We start from the raw sequence: 10,992 nt of genomic DNA, 5'->3' as shown, positions 1-10,992 counted from the left end.
CATTTTTCAAGGGGTAAGGACAATCTTCTACCTTTATAACTCAACTAGAGTTTTTCACAGTATGTTTTCTGTTTTTTTCCTCATACTTCTAGATAGCAGTATTTGAGCTGAATTAAAATATGGGCATTAAGGTCAACGAAGGAAATGGTGATTCAGTGCCAGCAGTGTACCAAGAAAAAGTGCTAGAAAGAGAGTGTGAGATGGGTCTCATTTTTTAAGGGTCTTTGAGAGAAAGGAGCAGTTCATTCTTAAATAACCTACTATCATTAAGAGTGAATGGGCCAGCTTCATGGCCTGGTGGTTAAGACAGCTGAATCCCACATGCCTAACTGCATGATTAGAATCCCAGACTTGGTGACCTGAGAAATAATGCTGGATGTGTGTACATGCATACCCAAAATCTTGAGAGGAGGAAAAGAGATAGTGGCATGACCATTCCCCATGAAAGGGTGCTTTCTCCAAATCTCTTGGGTAAGTGCATGTACCTTCTGGCCAAAAAGAAGGGAGAAAAAAATGCTGAGTTGGTAGGAGAGAAATAGGTAATTCAGTTCAAAGAATCATGAAATTTAAAAAATAAGTTTTTTATCTTTTTTTTTTTTTTTTTTTTGAGATTTTTTTGCTATAGGGTGTCACCAGAAGGACAGAGACAGAGAGATAGAAAGCAAGAAATCACCCCCCGGTGGGGGGGATGGCCATGCCGCAGTCCCTTCTCCATTCTCCTTTTGGGCGGGCATGCACGCACACGCACCCAGCATGAGTTTAAGCCACCGGGTCCAGGACTCAGACTGCAAGTCGACTGCATGGGAGTTCAGCGACATAGCCATTACACTAACTACTGGTCCCCCAAAAATGAGCTTTTAATAAGGGGGAAGAAGAGTTGAGAAATGGCTTTTGGTTCTTTGAATGGCAAATAGTCCATTGAGGACTACAGCTTCCATGAAAAATAGAGGAGAACCAGCAGAATGGCTATGTCGCTGGATTCCCACATAGTCAACCACGGTTCGCATCCCGGACCCGGTGGCTTAGAGCTCACGCCGGCCACATGTGCACCCAAGATCCCGAGAGGAGAAAGGAGGAGAAGGGATTTCGGTGTGACCATCCCCCCTGGGGGATGATTTCTCGCTTTCTGTCTCTATGTCTCTCTCTGTCTGGCTGGCAAATGCACGCACCCTATAGCGAAAACTTCTCAAAAAAAAAAAAAAAGAAGGAAATAAACTTAGATGATCAATAGATCGGGGTTATGGAAGGTCTTGAATTCTATTATATATTGTTTTCCTACCCACACCATGGCCATTAGAGTTTCTTTAAGGAATAATGCAACCTGAATAAAACTTGCTTTGGAAGGATAATACAAATGCCAACATGAAAAATAACTGAGGGAGGCTAAAGATTAGGGATAGGGTAAGCAGGGGCATTGGTAAGGGAAACTAAGAGTTATTTCAGAAGCAGACTAGTCAGATTGGAGGTGATGGGGAATAGTGTTTGTTAGGAAGCCTATCAATTTCTTAGTGAATAGCAAACTACCTCAAAACTTAGTGGCTTATAACTATTAATTCCTACGGTTCTGTGGTTGACTGGATGGTGTTCTGGAGGTCTTGCTTGGACTCAGCGGAGGAGTCACCTAAAGCTAGATAGTATAAAAAGGCCTCGTTCTGATGTGTGGGGCTTCACTCACTAACTTGGGCTTCTTCTAGGTTTCTAAGAGAATGAGAGTGTAAACTGCAAAGCCTCTTGAAACTGGGACTTACTGGTCACACAGCAGGTCTTCTGCATTACTCATTGATCAAAAGTAATTCATAATGATAGTTCAGAATCAAAGAATGAGAAAACAAGCTCATTTCTTGGGGAAAAGATCTTCAAAGGCCATATTCAGCCAGTTTATAGGAGTCTAATGGTACAACTTTTTTCTTTTTAGATGAACAAATTGGCAAGTCAAGGTTAAATAATTTTTGTGTTTTATTTGTTGATCACTTAGCTGGTAGTTATAAAAGCTTGCTTTGTAAAACTTAATAACTTTCTGGTTCAGCTCAGAAATTGTCATCAGCAACTCTTTCTAAAACAGATCTGAAACTCTTTCTAATAACATTACTATCTGGTTTATAGAATAAAAATAGACAGTTACAGTCCTGGAATGGAAAAGTGAATTCCCCAGCCATGATAATTAATGTGGCTGTGATTAAACAACAGACTTTTTCTGGTGTTTCCTGGCAGCCAAGAAAAAATAACAATTCTTCATTTCCTCATTTAGGAACTTATGTAAGTCACTGAATTACAGAATAGACAGTGACCTTGCACTTGCATAGCATGTGCAGAGATGTCTTATAATGACCTGTTTTAAAAGCTAAGGACATATAGTACAACGGAATAGAAATCTCTAGTGCTAAGCTAACATGTCTCAAGTATTTCCTACTGGTAGTCACGTTAGATCTAAGGCTACCTAGAGAAGTAAATGAATGACTTCTGCTGAACAGTACTATCCAAGGTATAGTCCATGGACTCGTGCTCACCTGTGATCTACTTGATGCAAATCCTCTAAGCGCAGAAACCAAGAATAAGCGTTTAGGAACTTTGGGCAGCTTGACATTACCTCAATGTTCAAATATGGGTAAATTTTACAAAATTATGAGTCTATGATAGATTGAAAAAAAAATCTTTTTAGTTTGAACTTTACCACAAATAGATTTTCAAAATATTTGTTTCTTTGGAGCTTTGGATATAAACTTGGACATTTGAACTCTCTGCTGGTGAGGGTCTTTTGCACTTGTCACCTTTGTTGCCGATATGAATTGCTCTATATCTGGAGTGCACATGGTGGGCATCCTGTTGTTCCGTTGAAATGCCTCAATATTTCTAACAGTATGGATGTCTAGGACATACTGCAGAAAACATGAGGATCTTCCTCAGGAGGAACCCAAAAGTTCACACATTAACATTTGTGGTTTATTTCATTACTACAGACTATTCTTGTTCAGTCCTGGTATCCAATCACAGTGGCCACAAATTCTAGAGAGCAGAAGAAAATATTGGCAAAATATTTGTTAGAAACTTCTGGTAACTTAGATGGTCTGGAATACAAGTTACATGATTTTGGCTACAGAGGAGTCTCTTCTCAAGAGGTAAGAAACTATAATGAACCTTATTAATAAAATGTGGATTTTGAGTTAGAGTACCACTATACACTTTTGGAAATGTTGTTAGGATTATTTTTGGTTCTAAGTAGGCCATAGTTTCAAATGTTCAGTCAGCAGTTGAATATTAAGTACTATGTCAGCCTCTATTTAAGGTCCATGGGACCCTTCAAACATTTCTATCCTTCCTATATCAGATGGATGGGGGGATAGATGGATGAAGAGACAGACATAAGTATATCAGTTGTCAAATAATGCTGCAGAAATGGCACAAGGCAGGGTAAAGGAAGAGAAAGTGATGGGAGGTGAGGGTGAAACAGAAGGTTAAATCTTCTAGTCATTAAGAATAGCAAGAGACAATAATTCCTGGAGTTACGCTGTGTACCTTAAATATGGGTTTTTCTTCCCTTTTTTTTGGATTTTGGTTTATGGTCGATTTTCCAGACTGCTGGCATAGGCGCTTCTGCTCATTTGGTTAACTTCAAAGGAACAGATACAGTAGCAGGAATTGCTCTAATTAAAAAATACTATGGGACAAAAGATCCTGTTCCAGGCTATTCTGTTCCAGCGGCAGAACACAGGTAAAATTCTGTTTTCACCCTATTATCTACACATTCATTTTTTTGAAACTCTGTATTTGTATCTTAATGATGGTTTGCTTAATTTCAGAGCCAGGTGCTGTAGTCGCTCTCAACTTAAGCAGTGCACATTGCAGTATTTGTATTTAGTATCAGGGAGGTAGAGAATTTTTTTTTTAACTTTATTTAAATTGACCAGAAGAGGGACACAGAGAAAGTGAGAAAGACAGCCAGCAGGTCCAGAACTCGAACCACAGTCGGCCATGTGGGAGTCCAGCACTGTTAACCACTACGCCACCAGCTAGCCCTGAGGTAGAGAACTCTTAACCATCCTAGCAGAAACAATTAAAGAACTTTTCTTCAACTCTTATAGTAGGCCTTAAAGTATTGTTGCCGGTTTGCCATGTGCAGGCAGATATTCAGTAAATTGAGCTTCAAAGCACTCACTGTAAGTCTAGTCACTTTTTCTTTTCCTGCTCTTCTACATGACCTCACTTATCTTTATGCTGGAAATTGTCATCTGGCCCTAGTACCTTCTGTTGTAGCTGAGTAAGTAAGCCCTTTTCATAAAAGTACAAGTTTTCAGATTCTTTGTATTTTTTTACTTGCTCTTACCAAACCATCTCAAGTTAAACTAGAAGGAATTTATAATCTAAGCTGCAACTGCTTTGTCTTAGTTAAATTAATCATTTGAGAATATTTGCAGAATGCTGAAACTATCACTGAGTTTAGAATAAAGCTGAGCTTGGGACCAGCAGTTAGTGTAATGGCTATGTCACTGGACTCCCATATAGTCAACCATGGTTTGAGTCCCGGACCTGGTGGCTTAAACTCACGCCGGGCGCATGTGCGTGCCCAAGATCCCGAGAGGAAAATGGAGGAGAAGGAATTGCAGCGTGGCCATTCCCCCTGGGGGGTGATTTCTTGCTTTCTGTCTATCTCTGTCTTTCTGGCGAGCGCACGTGCCCTATAGCGAAAACCTCTCCCCCCCCCCAAAAAAAAAAACAAGGATAAAGCTGAGCCTTATTATTATTGTTTGATGACTATTAATGGACCATTCATATGCAAGGCAGTCCACTAGGTGCTATGAGGTTAGAAAGATTAAAAAAAACTATATCCTCAAAATAAAAAATAGTATTCCATTAACAATCTGCTCTGTTGGTTAGATACCATATAAATTAAAGTGCTATGGTGGTCAGATGGAAGGAAAGGAAGGATTTGGAAGGAAAGGAAGGATTATATTCCACATGCTGGATTAAGAAAGCTTCAGAGCTGGCAGATGATTGAGACGCTAAATTCCCACATGGCCAACCACGATTTGACACGGTGGTTTGCTTTCTCTCTCTCTCTGGTCAAAATTTAATATATAAGTAAAATTTTAAAAAATTTTTTTAAAAAGAAAACTAATTGAGGTACTATGTAAAAATTTTTACTTCTTGAAAGAATGTTAAAATGTAATGGCATTCATTTTCTTGAATAAATATTGCTTGCTTTCTATGGATCAAGTATTATGATGAAAAAGAATGAAATGGGAATATGGATGTGTTTAGGGAATAGGGATTGAACCAGCTTTTGTAGAAATCATGGGGTAGACTAAGAGAAGATAGGCAAAGGTTAGTAAGGACACTCAAATTCATTTTGATGTTGAATGTTAAGAATGTTAACTTTGTATTCATTATGAGCAATATTGCATAAAAAAATACATCATGATTTTTCCAACAACCCAATATTAAGTATTCATCTGTTTAGTAAGAAAAAACTATTCACATTGCAGAAAATGCTTATAGCCATTTTTGCCTCATAGAGACTCACACTTCATTTTCCATCTTACTTATGTTTTGCTCAAGCTAAATATTAAAATTTTTATTCCAAGTCATCTGTGTTATTTAGTAGATTATGAATGAAAAATGACCATCTATTAACTACCTGTTGAAGATATATAACACGTAAAGAGTCAATTATATAAATGTGTGGTGTATACCTCTAAGTAAGTTTTTTTGAAAGATTAAAGACAATTTTTTTTTTAAATGCGTGTTCCTACTGTTGTTGATAAACGTTTTTAAAAATTCACAGAGGAGACCAAGTCCTTGCATTGCCTAGCAAGATAATGGGAATGAGTAGTCATTCATTCTCACATCTTCAAATAATATATAGAGGACATTCAGCTCCTCAGGTTTTGTTTTTTAAGGTTTTTACAATTGGGTGCATATGCTTGCCAAAGACAGTGAAAAGGAAAGTGAGAAATCACCCCCAGGAGGGGGGCAATACCACAGTGCCTTCTCTTGGGGTTTTGGACACACATGTACATGCACCCAACATGATTTTCAAGCCACCAGGTCTGGGACTCAAGATGTGATCAGCCATGTTAAAGAATCCAGTGCCTTAAAACCACTACAGCACTTTCAGGTCCTTAGCTCCTCAATTTTAAATGAATAGATTTAGGGATACTCCTTATCTGCCCCCCCCCCCAAAAAAAAAACCACATTTTATAATTGGTTGTATATGACTTAAGAGTTAAGTAATTTAGTTAGTAACTATTGAAGAGGAATAAGGTTATGAATAGTATTGAAAACAAGTTGGACAAGGGGTGGTTTGGCCCAATACTCCATTTGCCTTGTGATAAGCAGTTACTGAACTAAATCTCTCAACCTTCTCTGTGATCATAATGGTGTAGGATAATAAACATGAAAGATACTAACCATAATTAAGGAATCCATAATGTGTCTGCCTGAGTAAATCTGTGTCTTCATTTTGTTTTCTAGTACCATAACGGCTTGGGGGAAAGACCATGAAAAAGATGCCTTTGAACATATAGTAACACAGTTTTCATCAGTGCCTGTATCTGTGGTCAGCGATAGCTATGACATTTACAATGCTTGTGAGAAAATATGGGGTGAAGATCTAAGACATTTAATAGTATCAAGAAGTACAGAGGCACCACTAATAATCAGACCAGATTCTGGAAATCCTCTTGACACCGTATTAAAGGTAAATTTTAATATGTAACTTAATTATTACAATGCTTGTAAATAAAACTGCATCAACACTACTTTTAGTTTCATTTCTATACACACTATTTGAGAGCTGCTGCCAGAGGATGCAATAGATTTGCCCGAGGTCACAAATTAATAGAAGAGAAAGAATACCAAGTCATAAGTTATATATAGACAATTATGTATAGTTAGATACTTTCTACTTACCTTCAAACTTAATAGCATCACCATTTTAATCAGTCCTACAGTCTGGCCACCATGTTATTTGTGGTTTGTTTCTTGGCATTTTATTGCAAGTCATTGTGCATTTTGAAGTTGTTAGTACTAAAGTGCAGGGAAAGTGATATGTAATAAAATTAATAGGAAAATAATACCTTTCCTATTATATATGCTACTTTTCAAGTAGTGACCCTTTAAAAGATGCCACTAATTCTTTTTTTAAAAAATAGGTAACAAATGTAGTAACTATTCAGGCTTTAATTTACCTTCTTTGAAAAGCACTAAAGAGAGCAAAGTTATTGATGCCTATTTTGAAAAATACTTTGGCAGATACTCTATTGTTACTTTACAGAAGAAAACAGGCTTAGAGAAGTTAAAGTAACTCTCAAGATTGTACAACATGTAAAATGAGCCAGATAATCCGATGTAGATTGGGCACAGTCTTCCTATTTACCACTTGTTTTTCAGCTATGAGCAAATAATAAATTACACTTAAAAAAGAAGGACATAGAATCCAGGAAGCCTTTTTCTGTTCTGTTAATTGATGGATTGATCTGAAGGTTTTTTTCCTTAGTCTGAAATAGTATCAGATTTGGTTTTAACAAACTTAATACAGGTCATGTTAAATGTACACAGTTATAAAAATAGAGTCATCAATGAAATTTTCTCATTGATAGACTCTTCAATCAATTTATTCAAGAAAAAGAACAAAGGGGGCAGTATGTCTCATAGGTCTTTTGCATATCTAAGCTTTTGGAGGTTTAAGTTGGTAGTTCAGCTGCTGTAATTCCACTTTAATTAAAAGTAAATGGAAACTTGAGAAACTATATGTATATCAGTGTCCCCAAACCGATATTTGAGTTACGTCAGACAAAATTAAAACCAACAAAACTGCCAAGACAAAATCCAAGTCAAAAATATAATCATGAGGGACCAGCATTTGGCATAATGGCTTTGTCACTGGACTCCCATGTAGTCGACCACATTCGAGTCCCAGACCTAGTGGCTTAAACTCATGCCGGGCGCGTGTGCGTGCGTGCCCAGGATCCCAAGAGGAGAATGGAGGAGAAGGGATTGTGGTGTGGCCATCCCCCCAGGGGGCAGTTTCTCGCTTTCTTTATGTCTCTCTTTCTGGGGAGCGCATGTGCCCTATAGCAAAAACCTCTCCCAAAAAAATGTGTGTGTGTGTGTGTGTGTGTGTGTGTGTGTGTGTGTATAAAATCATGAGTTTGTTAAATGTTACATATATTTGTTTAGAAATACCTGTTGTTTGAAACTCCTTAATATTAAGGACATTTCTTGTGTTTTGAACCATTTTATAATGGTATAAATAGTATTCCATTTTTATGTTATTAAAAGGGTTTGAGACTAACTTCTAGGCTTAGCTATATGTTTAAGATTATCTAGCAAAGCAGGATCATTTTTTAAATTTTAAAACATTCTTGTACTTTTTTCAGTTTTAGTTCATTGTGTTGCATGTGTTTTCATCTGTACAGGTTTTGGATATTTTGGGTAAGAAGTTTCCTGTTACTGAGAACTCAAAGGGTTTTAAGTTGCTGCCACCTTATCTTAGAGTTATTCAAGGGGATGGAGTAGATATCAATACTTTACAAGAGGTATGTATTTTATATTAGAAGTTCCAATAAGGTGATCCTTACAATTAAGCTCTTTTTTTTAGTTTGATAACCAACATGTTAGTAATTCAAATAGTGTTTTCTGTAGCTGTTTGATGGTATGTCTTCTGTGCAGTGCTTAAAGTTTAGACATGTTAGTAGTTTAAAATATAGGCGTACCAGACAAACCACCCTTACTCCTCTGCTCCATGATGACTCTGAAGAAGTTTTTCTATGGTTAAAGGACATGTCAGTCAAGGATTATTCCTTGTAATAAAAAGCAAAAGTCTTGACTCTGCTTTCTTAGATTCAGTAGAATGGGGCTGTACATGCTCTATACAATGAAAAAACTCAGATACTTTCAGGTGCTTTTTCAGAAACGATAGAATAGTATTTCACGGCTTCTAAATTAAGCATTGACTGTCATCACCAGTACTGTTATATTTAGTCAAATTGCGTAAGGGTTATATTACCTTAAAACTTTTGCCTGTTCTTTCTCAACAAACTTCTTGAGAGCAATCATTTCATTTTACCTAAAGTCATAAAAATGAAGAATATCACGAATGTAACCTAGGCTGTCTACCCTCATAAGCCACTGACAGTTCAATGTATACCAGTCTCAGATGGTGTCCAGTTGCATAACACAAGTCAATTAAAGGCTTTTCTGTTTGAAGAGAGTTTAGTGTTGTTGGAGTAAGGCCAATACCCAAATGGTAGTTTGTTTTCCAAAAATTTATTTGGAAGAACTACAGTGTATAACAAGTAGTATTTCTATGATGATACGTATTTAGAGTCCCAAAATGAGGTATCTGAACTAGATGTCTCTTGCAGTACCAGAAATTAGGTTTTCTCTAGCAGCTCTCTCAAACTCCTTCTGCTTAGATCTAAGACCTCGGGCATTAGAGGCTTTCAGAAAAAAAGAAGGAAGAGATGGGAAAAGTGTGCAGTGAGGAAGAGAAGCCCAAGTAGAGAAATCTCAGCAGGCAGGTTTATTTGCTGCCATCCCTGCTAAGCTCAGCTGAACTGGTGATTTCTTACCTTGGAATCAGTTGACTGCTGTCATCCATATCTGCATTTCAGGCCCTTTAAACAGGTACCCTCACACACACCCTTCCCTTTCAGATGAAGACCATGGACAGAGCACTGTACCTGTTTCAGGAAACCCATTAGCTTATTGTCTTGCCTACCTTTCCTTGTTGTAGTGATAAGTTGTTTAAGTTGGGTGCTCTTTCAGGTATTTGAACTTCCATTTTTAAAAAAGCAAAGCTTTTTTTTTCCATTAAGAGAGATTTTTGCTATAGGGTATGTGCACTCACCAGAGAGACAGAAAGCAAGAAATCACCCCCCAGTGAGGATGGCCCTGCCGCATTCCCTTTTCCTCCATTCTTTTGGGATCTTAGGCATGCACACGTGCCCAGCGTGAGTTTTAAGCCACTGGGACTGGAACTTGAACCATGTTCGGCTCTGTGGGAGTCCAGCAATGTAACCATTACACCATCTGCTGGTCACAAAAAAACAAAGCCATTTTAAAATTAAGAATCAGCTCAAATCTTTATCTTTTAACTACATGAATAAGTTAAATATTAAGACAAATATTCTTTGACGTTGACGTAACCTTAAACGGGACAATCAGAATTTAATACTTTTGTGCTGCTACAGATTTTAGAAAGAAGGAAATTTGGTACTTCTGCTTTTTTGCATATTCTAAATTAGATACCTTAATTTTGACAAAATGAAAAATCTTTATTTGAAACATCTGCCTTCTCTTCTCTCCTTGACTGTCAGCCTTACTATGGGACTTTACTATTAAGTCTACCTGTGACATCCGTGCAATTTGCAGTGTAACCCCACTCCAGGGTTGTGTGTTCCAAAATGAAACCTGCTTTCTTAGGAAAAGAGGCAAAAATCTATTTCAGGTTGAACAAAATGCAAAATGTCCATCGTCTCTGTATTACAGTTAGGGACTTAGTCTTGGGCATCACAGTGATTAATTAATTAATGTTATAGTATTAAGTTCTGGGCCAGTCTGTGGCCTGGTGGTTAAAGTGACTAGATAGCACATGACCAACTGCATCATTTGAATCCCGGACCAGTAGCTTGAAAAAGATGCCAAGTTGCATGTGCATGAGTGCCCAAAATTCCAAAAGAAGGAGAAATAGAGAAGGAATTGCAGCATGACCATTCCCCATAGTGGGTGCTTTCTCACTCCCTCTCCCCAACTTCTTCCTCCCTCACCTCCAGCACACATGCACGCTGGCAAATTAAAAAAAATTTTTAGGTATTTTTGTTCTCAAAATTGGCAAATGGAAGATTTGAAATTCCACATATCTTAAATATTTTTCTTCCCAAACTCAATTGTATATCATTATTTCATGCATAGGTCAACATCTGTATCCTTTCTTCCCTTTTTGCCATCCTACTGTTCTTTTTCTAGGACCTTTTTACCTACCTCTCTGCGAAG

The 10,992-nt window shown here is 37.5% G+C and overlaps 1 protein-coding gene and 2 long non-coding RNA genes across 3 annotated transcripts in view; 1 reads left to right on the top strand and 2 right to left on the bottom strand.

Annotated features, from left to right (window-relative positions):
- The window catches only part of LOC114007927 (uncharacterized), a 159,311-nt gene that overhangs the window by 2,793 nt on the left and 145,526 nt on the right, over window positions 1–10,992 (bottom strand). The window lies entirely within an intron of this gene.
- The window catches only part of NAMPT (nicotinamide phosphoribosyltransferase), a 36,635-nt gene that overhangs the window by 16,069 nt on the left and 9,574 nt on the right, over window positions 1–10,992 (top strand). Inside the window, exons 6-9 of the mRNA XM_006149171.3 lie at window positions 2,958–3,116; window positions 3,573–3,709; window positions 6,469–6,694; window positions 8,415–8,534. Of these exons, the coding sequence (XP_006149233.1) occupies window positions 2,958–3,116; window positions 3,573–3,709; window positions 6,469–6,694; window positions 8,415–8,534 (642 nt within the window). The remainder of the gene's footprint in view (window positions 1–2,957; window positions 3,117–3,572; window positions 3,710–6,468; window positions 6,695–8,414; window positions 8,535–10,992) is intronic.
- Window positions 10,839–10,992, bottom strand: part of LOC114007928 (uncharacterized) — a 680-nt gene continuing 526 nt past the window's right edge. Inside the window, exon 2 of the long non-coding RNA XR_003549498.1 lies at window positions 10,839–10,980. This is a non-coding gene — a long non-coding RNA (uncharacterized LOC114007928). The remainder of the gene's footprint in view (window positions 10,981–10,992) is intronic.

Source organism: Tupaia chinensis, unplaced genomic scaffold (genome assembly GCF_000334495.1).
Source record: "Tupaia chinensis unplaced genomic scaffold, TupChi_1.0 Scaffold000255_1, whole genome shotgun sequence".
Taxonomy (NCBI): Eukaryota; Metazoa; Chordata; class Mammalia; order Scandentia; family Tupaiidae; genus Tupaia; species Tupaia belangeri.
This window is presented reverse-complemented; position numbering and strand designations above follow the sequence as displayed.